A 15,818-nucleotide genomic window follows, 5' to 3' on the forward strand; every position below is an offset into this window, starting at 1 on the left:
TTGCACACACAAAGCCCAGTGTGACCGTAGCTTAAGCATGTGTCAATACCGCCTCCACATTTGTACAGGACTCCCAGGACAGGACAAATGTCATTCAACCGCATTTAGCACTTATTCAAAGCCAATCTGAAGATGCTGGACTGCGTACAGGTGCAGTAATGAGCAAACAAAGATAAAGCATGAAGGCAGAACATTTCATAGGTAAGATTTTGTTTTTAACATTTTTGTATGTTACGAACTTTTGTGCTAACTGCGTTAGTAACTAACTTACTGCGTTGACCATAATGCAAAGTAGCACCAACTTGCACTAAATTCTAGGTTATGCTAGTATGGTTGAATAAAATCAGCAACAATGTAAATTAAATATGACAACAAGATGCTGCGATGCCAGAAACCTGTATTATTGTCGGCTAAGTAAAGTAGCGGCTAGTTTTTGAAGTAACTCATAAGGGTGCTTGGTAACAAAACAATGCCTGCGCCTCAATGTGCGTACTGTCCACCTTAAGTTATTGAATATTACAAATGCTATATATCATTTAGATCAGAAAGGTGGACATTGAGATGCAGAGATATCAATGGTTCAAACAAATTGTTCATAATGAAGTTTCACTCACAAACAAATCGCTCCCTCCGTTAAAATTAAAAGTGAAAGCAGAAGAGGAGGTGTGTTTCAGGACATGGATTAGATCAAATTTAACAGGGAGGGAGATAATACATTTCCATGGGCACGAACACATGCTTTTTATCGGCAATGGCCGTACAGTCATTTATCCATTGATATAGAAAAGTGATGTAAAATTATCATTTTCATTCATTCATTCATTCATTCATTTATTCTCTATTTGGCTTAGTCTCTTTATTAATCTGGGGTCGCCACAGCGGAATGAACTGACAACTTATCCAGCATATGTTTTACGCAGCGGATGCAACCCATCACTGGGAAAAATCCATACACACTCATTCACACACATACACTACGGACAATTTTTTAGCTTACCCAATTCACCTATAGCGTATGTCCTTGGACTTTTGGGGAAACCGGAGCACCCGGAGGAAACCCACGCAAACACGGGGAGAACATGTAAACTCCACACAGAAATGCCAACTGACCCAGCCGAGGCTCGAACCAGCGACCTTCTTGCTGTGAGCTGATTGTGCTACCCACTGCGCCACCATGACACCCAATAATTTGCATAAATAAAAAAATATTTTTGCATACTGACCACTGGGAAAACTCCCGATGATAGATATATGTCAGCCTGATCTCACGAGAAAACGTAAGTATTTTACGTTTTGTCAGTTTAGTGGCTAATTCGAGAATTCGAGTTCAGTCGTACAAAAATTTACGATTTTAAAAAGGAGGCATGACACCCAACTCCGCCCCTAAACCCGATGGTCATTGAGTGATGAGCAAATCGCACTAATTTGTAAGAATTAGATCATACAAATTCATATGAATTAGCCATTAAATCCAAATGTTACAAACTGCCGTGAGATTGCGTTGGATATGTATATGTCTATATCACATTCATTTCAAAGAAGCACATTCCTTCAAATAGACAACAACATCTAATGTAAATATTTATGGTATCCAATGAGCAAAACACAACTTAAAGCTTGTAAACCCTGCATATATCTAACACCAGCTAAATAAATCCATCATCTGCTATATATATATATATATATAATAACCCTGTCATACCATCTTCCTACCAATTGGCAAGCACAATCAGCAAATCAAAGCAATTATAATTTGTAGGACATGGGAAGCATCTGCAGAGCGATTGAGTGAGCTGATCTTCTGAGCAAATGGAATTAATTTCAGCCTCTGCAAAGTAAAGTATCATTTCAGTGTATGGATTGCACAGAACAGACATTATGAACTTAACTGTTTACATTAGAGGAAACATCTTGTTTTAATGAGGCCATTAATGCTTTAATACCATACAATAAAACCACCTCACTGCTTATATGCAAATGCAATATACAGTAATGTAGCTTCAATCTGTGTAATCCCAGGCCACACAACAGCGTCTGAAAATCCATTAAACACCTCATAAATTAAGCTCACGTGGAGGCTGTGAAAACTGCATCACAGTCAGGTGATGAGGATGATGCTCATATTTCTGCAGTCGCACGTAAAGAATTGTTGTGACGTGAGTGGCAGCTATTTTAAAAAGCTATACAAGTGTGATTAAACTGGTGTGGAGATGGCTAGAGCTTCAGTGCCGTCAAGCCAAGGTCATCGTAAACTGATAAGAAGTCTGCTAAAGCCAAAGTATTTTGAGACAAAAAATGCATAGATAAATAAACAGAACTCATCTTAAGCTGAAAGTTAATTATCTCAAGCTCCTCTGAAGAAATATATAAAGAGAACACAGCCCTGAAAGAGCCCTTTACCCTTCTTTTCCCTTCAAGGTCTTAAAACTGATAAGTCGAGTTTCTTTTTATTTCATTTCTGCCTTAGAATAAAGAAGCGTTAATGGCATATGTCTTTAAACGTACCACAGTAGACGATGGACAAGCAGATAACATTTCGATAGTGCCAAACATGCAAGCCATAATAAAAAGAGCATTTAGAGAGTGTGAAAGAAATCGTTAAATATTTATATCGCTGTCCGTCTATCTAGTAATTGAACACATATTTCAAAGTAGGCGTAAGTGGGCATCATAATTCTGCAGTGTTCCTATTAGATTTTATGCAGGTGTATAAAATTAATGAGATTACTTTTAGAGTTTTGACGTATTTCAAGGTTATGAGCGTTGCACTGTGTATATCTACAGTTGATTTGTGTCAGTTCAGTGCTATTAATATTGTCAGATGGAAAAATAACTCTTTAAAAATAACTCTTTAAATCTGCACAGGAGATACAGTTAGTGTGCTCCTCTAAGGTTGCTACTGTGTTGCTAGGAATAAAAAAAATGACATTGTTACACTCACCGGCCACTTTATTAGGTACACCTGTCCAACTGCTTGGTAAATGCAAATTTTTTAATCAGTCAATCAAATGGCAGCAACTCAATGCATTTAGGCATGTTGACATGGTCAAGACGATCTGCTGCAGTTCAAACAGACCATCAGAATAGGGAAAAAAGATGATTGAAGTGACTTTGAACATGGCATGGTTGTTGGTGCCAGATGGGCTGGTATGATTATTTCAGAAACTGCTGATCTACTGGGATTTTCACACAAAACCATCTCTAGGGTTTACAGAGAATGGTCCGAAAAAGAGAAAATATCCAGTGAGCGGCAGTTCTGTGGGCGTAAATGCATTGTAGCTGGCAGAGGTCAGAGGCGAATGGCCAGACTGGTTCCAGCAAAAAAAGGGAACAGTAACTCAAATAACCACTGGTTACAACGGAGGTATGCAGAAGAGCATCTCTGAACACATAAGTCCAATCTTGAGGCAGATGGGCTACAGCAGCAGAAGACCACACCAGGTGCCGCTCCTCTTCGCTAAAAACAGGAAACTGAGGCTACAATTCGCACAGGCTCACCAAAATTGGACAATAGAAGATTGGAAAGACGTTGCCTGGTCTGATGTGTCTTGATTTCTGCTGCGACTTTCGGATGGTAGGGTTAGAATTTGACATCAACAACATGAAAGCATGGATACAATCAATGGTTCAGGCTGGTGGTGTTGTAATGGTGTGAGGGATATTTGCACACGTTGGTTCCATTAGTACCAATTGAGCATGTCAACACCACAGCCTTCTGAGTATTGTTGCTGACCATGTCCATCCCTTTATGACCACAGTGTGCCCATCTTCTGATGGCTATTTCCAGCAGGATAATGCGCCATGTGATTAACCACAAACCATCTCAGACTGGTTTTTTGAACATGACAATGAGTTCACTGTACTTAAATGGCCTCCACAATCAGCAGATCTCAATCCAGTGGAGCACCTTTGGGATGTGGTGGAACGGTAGATTCACATCACGGACGTGCAGCCGACAAATCTGCAGCAACTGCGTGATGCTGTCAAGTCAATAGGAAGTTCTGAAGGCCAAATGAACCCCGAATTTATCCAGCATATGTTTTACGCAGCGGATGCATATCATTCATACACATACACTATTGACAATTTAGCTTACCCAATTCACCTATACCACATGTCTTTGGACTTGTAGGGGAAACCAGAGCACCCAGAGGAAACCCACGCGAACACAGGGAGAACATGCAAATTCCACACAGAAATGCCAACTGACCCAGCCGAGGCTCAAACCAGTGACCTTCTTGCAGTGAGGCGAACGTGCTACCCACTGCGCCACCTTATGTCTAGTCATAACTGGATGTAAAATTAAATAACAATAAATAAATATTAAATTGTTACAATGCATTCACTATTCGAATTTGCTGATTGGATTAGCAACGTGCTAATTTAAAACATGTTATTTATTCTTTATTTTTTTTTTGCGAAATACATGGCTAACTCACAGAACCCAATGCAACTAGAACAAGATTTGATTGGTGGATGCTGGTATGCAGGCATTAAGATACAGTACTTATGTTTGTGAGAAGTAAGGATGCTTAAAATTATCCATGGGATAATATCCATGTAAAAATAAATTAAAAAGCCAAATAATTTAGCGTTTACTGTATATAACTCACAGAAGCAACAAGGATGCATTAAAGCTCTTTGACTCAGGAAGCAGAATTGGAGGATTACAGGTGTCAAACTCAAACAGTTTAGTTCCAACCCTAATAAAACACACCTGATCAAACTGATTGAGTCCTTTAGGCTTGTTCGATACATACATGCAGGTGTGTTGAAGCAGGGTAGGAACTAAACTGTGGAGAGTTTGAAACCCCTGTGGTAAATTGTTTTGTCCAACCGAACATGCCATACTTGTCGATTATTTAGGTCAGACATTGCCATATACTGTAGTTACAATCAACAAGGTCAAAAATGTTGCACGGAAGCAGGAAAAAATCTTCAATATTGTGGACAAATTGCATAATTGTGCCTGCACAGGACTGCGCCTGTCCTGTGCAGGCGTAGTCTGAACCCATTCTGCAATTATCTGCTGACGACCTATACCTGCTTATGGCATCTGCCTGGATCTGGAGTTTCCTGTTTCCTTAAAAAAGTGTGTTGTGTCCGAGTAATGCAGTGGTCACACTAGAGTTTAAGTGTGTGAAATTCTGTCATATGCCAGTGCGAGGCGGGATTAAACAAGATCATTAAAAAAATGAGCAACTGGTACATTTTTTAATTTCTGTACACTGAGGTCATGTTTTGATCTTCAATCGGTCTCACACAGTCACGTGATGCGATTTCGCAGGTCAGAGTTAACCAAGCTTGAACTTTACAACACAGCAAACTGCAAAACTTGTCACACGAGCTTGTGTTTCTGGTCTGCCATATTTGCATGCGTATGAATGTAAGTTTATGGGGTAAAAAGTGCAGTTTGACCGTGGCTTAAGTTACCAACCCATTACAAAGAGCGAGTTCATTTAAAAATTGCAGTGGAAAAAATTGCAGCTGCGAAAACATATTTTTAGGTTGAGTGGGCCATGAGTTAAAAAAGGTTGGGAAACATTGCTCTAGATGGTCTCTAAATATGGACGTTGTTTTAATTCACAATTAATCAAAGTCCAATTGTGTAGAGAATTGTATGCTTGACTGTAATTCGATTACTGTACTTGTGATTTTATTCATTCAATAACATTATTTGTAACGGTTTAATAAAACACAATTGTTTTAAATCTAAATTGTTTTAAACGCAATTTTATTATTATTATTATTATTTGTATTATTATCATTTTTATTATGTGCGAGTATCCATCTGATCCTCTTGCTGTGCACTTTTGTTTGAAAGTGTAAATGAAATGCGAAGGCCTTCAGACTTCTGCCCGGTGGCTTTTAAAAACATTTTCCACTATGCATTGCTCATCTCATCCGTGTCACAGCTCCACTTCGCCTGATGACTCAATACTAATGCATGTCTACTCAGAGCTGAAAGCTGCAAGGCTTTGTCTATTCTCAGTGCGCTTCCATAAAAAAAAAAAAACAATGAAAGAATAGTCAAAAAGGAGTTCTATACACACGAGCTGCAAAGATTGCACAAAATCAAAAGTGTTTTGGTTCTCACGTGTTTGCACAAATTTCAAACTTGAAGACAGGGAATTCATACAGATATTAATTAAAATACCTACTATAAACACCTGCTTACTCTGGCCGTACAACCTGGCTGTATTATTTCAAAGATTAACATTGGCATTTACGTAACTGGAAATGATGATTGATTCTTTTAAAGCAGAAATGAGCAGAAGGTAATAAATGCATCTATAGAGCAAGCAATGTCATTCTGCCCGACTCATAACCATTTAACCAATAATGGCATAAGAATTCAATCCAATTTTCATTTTTTCCTGCACATTTGTTCAGACATACACACATTTTATTCAGCATTCTTTTGCTAATGTACATCTCCACTTATGAGTCTGCTCAAGCCCAAACCCATTAACTCAGCATGCATGGAGATGTTGAGGACCCAGGAGTCATGCCAATAACGAAAGCTTACTCTCGACAGTCCAACATTCATGTCCTGTTTACAAGAACATGCTGCTTGAGTCTCAACCCACAATGCAGCCTTTCAAGTTATGTGCAGCAACACCACTGCCGTGAGCAAGAGATCATATGCAAGCGTATGGAAGAGGGAGTAAAGCAGGTACAGAAATTTATACAATTAAAAATATTTAATTAAAATGAATATGCAAAGCAACTGCACTCGTTTTAAAACTTCCAGGATCAAGCGCTGTAACATAACCTAAATTAAAAAATTTATGAATTGACAACAGGACACCCAATAATACTGTATTTACCAAGTCCAGTGATGGAGAAATATGCTTTCAGGAGTCAAACAGTATAGCTACAGTATACACATGTACCCACTGTGCGAATTACAGAGGAGTGTGTGGGGAGGTTTGTGCCCCATAATTAATTTTTGATTCCCCGAAAAACCTCAAAACAAGATGTATGGGGGGGGTCAGCCCTTTAATACTAAAAAGTAGTTCGCTAAATATCTGCATTGACATCGCTATAAAAATAATTTAAATAATTAATATAATAGATAATATAAATACACATTTAACCACCCCATAACAGTTCGTACCTTGGTGAATCGCACCAATCTATACAGGAAAATATTAATTCAGCAATCCAAAACTGCAAATAACATAGTAAGTGTTCAAAAGTTGTTTGTTTCTACATGCAGCCTAAAAGTGAAGTCAAATTAAAGGCATAGTTTGTATAATTTGACCTATAGTAACTTCTAAAATAGCCAATCAGAGGATAATGTAGCGTAGAATACACGAAATATCCTTCAAAACACTGAAACCTTAAATGTTTTTAATAATAAACTAGATGCAATTAAAATAAATACATTAATTTAATTCGGTGAAGCATGTATTACACAAACTAACATTTAACAAACTAACATAACTGATCGTCTATAATTCACACCCTGCATCCACCTACTGTAGATTGACTGTCTAAATCAGCTAGGCTTCACCAGTTGTACAAGGTTGACCATTTGGAGCAATCATCGCTGTGAGTTTGAGGTCTATTTGTTTGTCCAACCAATGGCAGAGTATTTCAGGAAAACCTATTTTTTGATTTCTTATTTTTGTAATCTACAATTAACATTAACTGGTACACAACATGAACAGATAATGGCAAGGGTAGTTTTGGCATTCGGTTTTGACTGTTAAAAACTGTCCTTCTCCTTTTAAAAAAAGAAAAGAAAAAAAAAACTCTTCAGAAAAAGCACCAGATTAGTAACTCACAGCTCTCACAACAGTGACTGAAAAACAGTGGGCGGAAGGTGTCATGAGCCCGGTCTAAATCAATCAATATACCCTGATCATCCACATCCTGTCTGTTTCATTCCAAGTCCCAAGTTGGCTAAGAAATCTGACAAACATGTCCAGATTACTCACTCACTTCTCAAAGATCCACAAAACAGCCAACAGTGAGAGCAATGCAGAGAATAGTATGGAAGTATTGACTTCCTATTGGATTTACTACAAGGCTGTCTGTTTTTATAATAACACAGCTGCTGTGCTGAAAGCATCTGCATTTCAAAAGCAATTTCAAAGGACTGAAAAAAACATACACTCACCGGTCACTTTATTGGGTACACCAAGCTAGAATCTTGTTGGTCCTGTTTTGCCTTCAGATTGATTATAATTGTTCATTTATTCATTCATTTTCTTTTCAGCTTAGTCCCTATATTAATCAGGGGTCACCTCAGTGGAATGAACCGCTAACTTATCCAGCATATGTTTTACACAGCGGATGCCCTTCCAGCTGCAACACCACACTGGGAAACATCCATACACTCTTGCATTCACACACATACACTACGGCCAATTTAGCACCCGAACCAGCGACCTTCTTACTGTTAGGCGATTATGCTACCCACTGCCGCCAGGTTTTATTGTTTTCGGTTTAAATTAAACAAGGTTTTGCAAATATCCTAAGAGATTTTAAATAATATTGATAGTACAGCAGTTACACATGATGCAAAATCTCCCATTTCCCAACATCCTGAAAGTGCTGTATTGAAGACAGAACTACAAGACGAACAGGATCCTTGCTTTCTATGTTGTTTATGATAAATTATTACTCTACTATTTCAATGACGCAGCTAAAAGGAAGACTCATCAAATCTGGCAACCCATTTTTCAACCTTCTAAAGTCCATGCACACAAACCTTCCCATCTGATGCTCAGTGTGAACTTCATCAGATTGTCTTGACCATATCTACATGCCTAAATGAATTCTGCCCCACGGTTTGCTGATTAAGCATTTGCATTAAAAAGCAATTGAACGGTAAACATAAGAAATGGCTTGGAGTGTATTCAATGCAAATTTAGTTGTCCAACACAAACAGAAAACAAAAATTATTTAGAAGGCCCCGCCATCACCCACCGCAAAAGTTTCCATTCTAATGTTCATATGAAATCAAATAGAAAATCAAAAATGACAGAAAATGAGATATCATGGTTTAACACAATCATATGCTGAATCTGAGACACTGATTATTCAATGATGATCTATCTCATCTCTCAATCCCTTGATCTGCCTTATTTATCCATCTATAAATCAATTCCATACTACATTTACAAGTGAAAACACATATAACGCCAGCTAGCTTTGAATGATAGAAAACTGAAACTAAATAAGCTAACAAGGATAACCAAAAAAACATGTCATCTATCTATCTATCTATCTATCTATCTATCTATCTATCTATCTATCTATCTATATATCTATCTATCTATCTATCTATCTATCTATCTATATATCTATCTGCCTCTTGTATGACTTATGTTACTGCATTGTAACAGAGCAAAGAAAGCTTCAGGCTAGAAATAAACAGGTTTGATCATATTTTCTGATTACTGTAAAACATATCAAAGTAAACAAATAAATAATGCAGTCAAGGGGGAGAAATCCTGGGTGAAGAATGAAAATGAATGGAAGACTCCCCCTTGTGGATAAACCGACAAGTGATTATTGAGTGTGTTTGTGGACCTGGGAGGGATTTGACCGTGGTCAAGCTGAGCCCCTGCTGATATTGAATTCATCATAAAGGAGAGAACAACAGCACTGAGGCAACAGTGCCATGCTCTACAGAAGAGCTGAAATCCATATTTATCAAAAGATATAAAGATCCCACATTTACCCACTTTGTCTGATAGTGGATGTATAAAAAAACTTGGTCTATCAACCAAGTAAAAACACTACAATAAATGCATTTGCTTGGCTGTATGACACAAGTTATTTTATATTTTTTGTAAGAACTGTCTATATGTGATATCTTTTTTTGACATTTTTATTATACATTTCATCACTAGTTTACAGAATAAAACATAAATCAGGTTTTACACACCAGCACAACACTCTAAATCATAAATCAGGAGAAACCTAATGTGTTCAAGAGGTCTCTTATTTTTTATAGCCGTGCGTGTGTGTCTTGTGTATAATTCATTCAAATATTTTGTGTGGAAAACAACCAAGCAAATTTATTTTAATATGTTGTGCTGATTAGCCTTCTGTTTTTTTTATCATCCACTATCTCATTGATTTTCTCTGTTCTGCACAATATACCACTGTTGCATCAGTGTTGTTGATCTCTGATTTGTGATGAATTAAATACCAGCATTCAATATATATATATATATATATATATATATATATATACATGCTGGGCTTTTTAAATAAAATTTGGACAAACCGGGCCAACCATTTAATGAAAAAAAAACAAACTAAACAAAAAGGCAGGCCCCTAGCCAGCACCAACCACCACCACTGACAAGTCTAGAAAATGACCCCAAGATATGCAAGCTCATTTATTCCATTTTGACTGCTATGTCAATCAGAAACTGGGGAGAAACGATCGATAGAATAAGGCTTTAAGACAAATTTTAATTATTCAGTGCCAAATTCTGACTGAGAAAGTTGAATGAGCATGCCAGATTGTTATTTGCCTATAGGCCTACAGGTTTTATATTAAATCAAGTTTTACCAGATTGCTATTTTTTTTATGATGATGACAATAAATTTGTATTTAAAATTAGCTACTATTTTTGCTAATATCATAACAATATTTAATTCTATATAATTGCTAATATTTTTGATGCATCCAAAAAAGCTGGTTATGATCAATTCAATTCATCTTTATTTCTATAGCGCTTTTACAATGTAGATTGTGTCAAAGCAGCTTAACACAAAAGTTCTAGTAAACTGAAACTGTCAGGTCCAGATTTCAGAGTTGAAGTTTAGTTCAGTTCAGTGTGGTTTATTTTCACTGCTGAAAGTACAAACACTGAAGAGCACATCCATCGATGCGCAGCTCCACAAGTCCCAAACAAAGCAAGCCAGTGGCAACAAACAAAACGTCACCAATTGACGAAAGTGAAGAAAAAAAACCTTGAGAGAAACCAGGCTCAGTTGCATAAGACCATTTCTCTTCTGGCCAAACATCTTATCTTTATTCATTAGAATAAATAAAGATCATGCAAAACAATATTCATGTCAAGATTTGAAAATAAATGAGTCATAACTGAATCATAAAAAAATGGAAAAAAGGAAACATTTAGATTTTTATCCTTACCATTTTTCCTACCATGATGTTGGCTGTGGCACTTGGGTCAGTGTTTGATGATGGTCATTGAGGAGTGTTATTGGAGAACATTATTGTAAGACAGCATATTGCTGGTAAGAGGTTCCACATCAGACATTATTATCATAATTCTTCTCACGACATCTGTGCAATTCAAAATGTCTTTCTAGTCTTCCCTGCTGCAGCAACTAGCTTTTTTCAATTGTGTTCTGCTTGTTTTTACCGGTAACATCCTGTCCTTTTTATTTAGCAATTCTTCACTAATTTGTGAAATATAAATGTACAAGACCAAAGTGGTAAAATATGAAGTACTTTTGTGTGAAAGAAGAAAATTAAGTTAAATTATTAGTGCCATTCCAGTCTTACGTACTGTAATAAATACTTCAATCTCAGTTCTGCTGTCACTGTTTTTTCCGGTAAGAACATCATATGCTTTATTTCATATGATCACCATCTGACAAGCTAATCCAGCAAAGATTAGTTCTTATTATATGAATAGAAATGGAGGTGAATAACTGCAAAAAGGTCAATTTTCACAGAAAAAAGAACCACCCCTTTCAATAGGCTGGCTACGGGCATGAAATGTAATGCAGTGATTGGGTTTAGGTTGAAACACAACATTTGTTTGTTCATGCAAATTAGCATGAAAGATAAATTTAAAAAAAGGTTAATAGCCAATATATTGTTTACCTTTAATTTAGTGCAGGAGATACTGGTAATAGTTTGGTGTTAAATGGTTGTTTTCTGTAGCACAGGGCCAAAGAAAACATTATGTCTCTTGCAGCAAGATGCATATCTGTTTCTGACAGCAAAACAAACCCTAGGTACCTAGTGTTTATTAAAAAGCACCATTCCCTCGCAGTGCATTTAAATGAACGAACACAAGTCTAAGATAACAAGGCTTTATAAATCTACATCTCACTTTCAAGGGGGGGACACTTTGGTTTAACAGCCTTGTCAGAACCTGATGTGAGGAATAAGTGACCCTCGACCACTTATCCACAGTTATCTATGTAAATCCAATCGCGCGTATGCAAATCCTGACATGTAAATGTGCCATCGAGCTACTTAATGTAGTGATTACAAAAATGGGGTCCATTACAGCAACAAAATGTCGTGAGATCTGAGAAATACTCCATTACTAGTCCACACATCAAACGGCTTCAAGAGGAAGTCATTTTTAGCATTCTCTTCATTTAAACTAAACTAGCATTGAGGCTCTGCTTGTCTGTCTGTATAGCTCGTCCACAATGTCTAAGATTCTCAGAGTGTCTGGGTGAGGTCTTGTTTGACTTGTCTCTAGGGAAGATGCTGGAAGGAAATGTCTTCGACGCGATGTGGCGACATGGCCCCGGGGGTCATGTGACAGCTTTAAAATGGCCTTTTGATTCCGATTCACAGCCCATAATAACCCCGCTACCAGATCTAAGGCTCTTTTATGTCGCCTCTGCAACCCTACCCAGGGAATTTGCGCTGCCGTCTTGTCCTCTCACTGCATTTCACCAGGGAAAACTATGCCGTCGAGAGAAAAACCATGAAATGGGAGAGAGATGTGCTTTGTGTGCATATTCCTCATAACATCATAACTCACTCTTCTTCTTCCCTCAAAAAAAAAAAACAGTCAGGAAATACCTTGACTCCTCCAGGCGAAGTTGCTGCACACAATAAATCTAAGAATGTAGATCTCTGGAACCTGGGCTAGACAAATCACAGCCTTTTTTGATCATCTAAGGGTCAAAAAGAGCAAGAGATTGACCTTTGATATATGTCAAAAGACAGAAGGAAACGATAAAATAAAATAAAATACAAAAAATAAATAAATAAATAAAAAAAGGAACATAGAAATGTTGTATTGAAGTTGCTTTGAGTCTTATGGCCATATAGCTGAATAGCACAGTTGATTTATTTAAAATTGTCTTTTCAAAAGCAGCCTTTTACAATATAAGACATATTCAGTGATTTACGGCCTTCATGCTGCATGAATAGAGCTTACCTGGTTGAGGACTATGAAGGGAGACTGTAGCCTGAAGCAACAATTCGACTTCATTCCTGGTTCATTCATTCTGAAGATCACAAGAAAAAAAAAAAAAAACGCTTGAACCAAAAGACACATGTACCTTTCCATTTAACAGAAATGCCTTTCTTTTTGACGCATAATGGAGCTGAACCCTATTCTGTGCTGCTGAGAGCAAGAGCAAAAACTGTTTGCAATACCCTTTAAGTTCCTAAAGCAGTTTTCTTTCATGATTGCGCCATCGTTCCCCGTTGTGGGCTGAATAAACAGTGGGATGACCTGTGACCTCGGGCTTTATGATCTCATAAGCTCAAATCCAGTTTGTGGCCGAGCTGGCCATACACCTGTGTGCATTTATTTCCAGTATTACACTTTAGCGGACTGGAGTTCAGTCTCGTGGTAGAATGTCTGGAGTGCGATAAAGACAGAAAGTCAATATTTTCTGTGCATTTCTACCTGGTGTGTGTCTACATAGATCTACAATTGTGAAAACATGTAAAAAAATGCTAGCACACAAAACGTGATAAATCTTATGTTACTGTAAATGGTATAATACAAAATATAGATGGCAAGGATATGTGTATACTACTGTACAAAGTTATTATAAATGTAAAAGTAGTATTTATAGTAAATCCGGTGTAAGGAATTTGATGTAATAATAAAATATTTGTCCTTTTAACCATTCCAGGGCTTTTAGATACTTCATACTAAAAAGTAGTTTGCATTACTATTTCTGTAGGTTGGTTTTGCAATCAGTTTTTGAGGTTAAGCGTTCTTAGTCTTATTTTTACTATATTGCTATCCTACACATCAATTAAATGTCTAGTGTATATATATATATATATATATATATATATATATATATATATATATATATATATATATATATATATATATATATATATATATATAATATTCTAACCTAATAAAATGTTACATCAAACTACTTCTGATAAAGATTTTGCTTTACTTCATTTTACAATTGCTGGACAGTTACACTAATAGATAATAGGTTACAATTTGACTTAAAAGCTCTGTCAAAATTAAGAATATTTTAATTCTAAAACTTAAAACACAACGGTAGACTATTTTTGAACGACAGAAAACATCCTTGCAATGATATCAGAAAGTATTTGAGACTACTAAAATGCTGAGAGACAACTAAGGCCATGTTTGCTGCCAGAGAAGAAATGTGTTTTATATGAAAGGAGGCCTGTTCCGCTGACTGAGTTGCGCAACAGGCCAATGGATTGGTGGCTCCCCGGACTCGCTCTCCACCTCCCTTACGTTATGACTACTAGAGCCCCTTGAGCAAGAGGTGCCAGTATATCTCTCATATTAAAATTCAGAGAGCCACAGCAATGGATTCAAGCATTGACGAGACTTTAAATCTCACCGCGTTTCTACAGACAGATCCGTATATTGGACATTTTGAGGGAGAGCTGCGTAGAAGGTAAACGCCCTTTTGTTTGAACTTTTAATGTAATCCACTTGCCTGGTGAAGTCGTTTCATTCGTTGTATGAATATGGTCCTATAATTATATTATATCCAACTATAATTTGGATATGTGTGGTCTTCTTTCGAGCGTTGTTCATCATCACATCACTCAGGTGCGCAGGTCTTTGCTAGTCCAATCAGAAAGTCTCACGTGCTACACCTTTTAGCATGCATAGGTTAGTTGTTTGTATTTAGCCCATGTACAAACGCTACCACGCCTTAGAAATCACTCAAGATGCCAATTGTTATAATATATAACTTTATAAAACAATAAAACAAATTAAAATGGGTTGTTTAAAGAAAATATAATGTCTTTCTAACTCTCCCTCTCTCAATCTTTCTGTTTAGCGCCATTTGAGTGAATGTTTACATTACAATAATGAACGCTACTTGACAAAAGGAATTATTTGTTTGTATTTTTTCAGTGTGTAGACAGCAAAGTTGTTAAAACAATTTACTGATTAAAAATACTGGTTAAAAACACTGTAGCAAAAACACTTACTATAGTAAGTTGACAATATTAGTAAATTAGTTGTACATTTGAAATACATCAGGAGTTCATTGCATTGGACACTGTTCCATTAGGCCACAGGACAAATTTTACGTATGGAAGTGAAGCATGGTGGATGTCTGTATGACTTCTACCAAAGATTGTTTTATTTCAGGGAGTAAGAATGACTGTATTACTTGTCATTGGAAAAAGGTATAATGCTAACATAGTCAGGTGAAGCACATTTTTTTGTCTACTCCTCTGCATACCACCATAGAGGCATTATTATCATTAGCTGTAATGGTTTTTAGGCTAAACATGTTAGCCTATATGCTTTGACTCTTTCGATAGCCTACTACTCTGTCTTACTATACCATAAAGAGCCCACCTTGTAATGGCTTTGAAATTTAAAACAAAAGTAGTTCTTACTCAGACAGTATGCAATGGGGTATATGGACAAAGACTTTTTTAATTTCAGCAAGCCAGCCTCAAAGCTTCCAGTGAACTGTCTTTTCATTATAAAATTGCTACATTTAAGGTCTGATTTCTTTAAAAATCAGTGATCTTCACTGCCTGATAGATATACAATATAAAGTGGGTCTCAGACTAGACACAAAGCACTGCATTCAATTCCATTTTCCCCTGCCATGTCTTTTTTTTTTTAAATAAAAGTTTATTT

General features: G+C 36.8%; 1 protein-coding gene across 1 annotated transcript in view; it reads left to right on the forward strand.

Annotated features, from left to right (window-relative positions):
• Positions 1 to 14,480: 14,480 nt before the first annotated feature.
• The window catches only part of gbe1a (glucan (1,4-alpha-), branching enzyme 1a), a 251,831-nt gene continuing 250,493 nt past the window's right edge, over positions 14,481 to 15,818 (forward strand). The window contains exon 1 of the mRNA XM_056466954.1: positions 14,481 to 14,604. Within this exon, the coding sequence (XP_056322929.1) occupies positions 14,513 to 14,604 (92 nt within the window). The 5' untranslated portion in view covers positions 14,481 to 14,512. The remainder of the gene's footprint in view (positions 14,605 to 15,818) is intronic.

Source organism: Danio aesculapii, chromosome 10, assembly GCF_903798145.1.
Source record: "Danio aesculapii chromosome 10, fDanAes4.1, whole genome shotgun sequence".
Classification (NCBI taxonomy): Eukaryota; Metazoa; Chordata; class Actinopteri; order Cypriniformes; family Danionidae; genus Danio; species Danio aesculapii.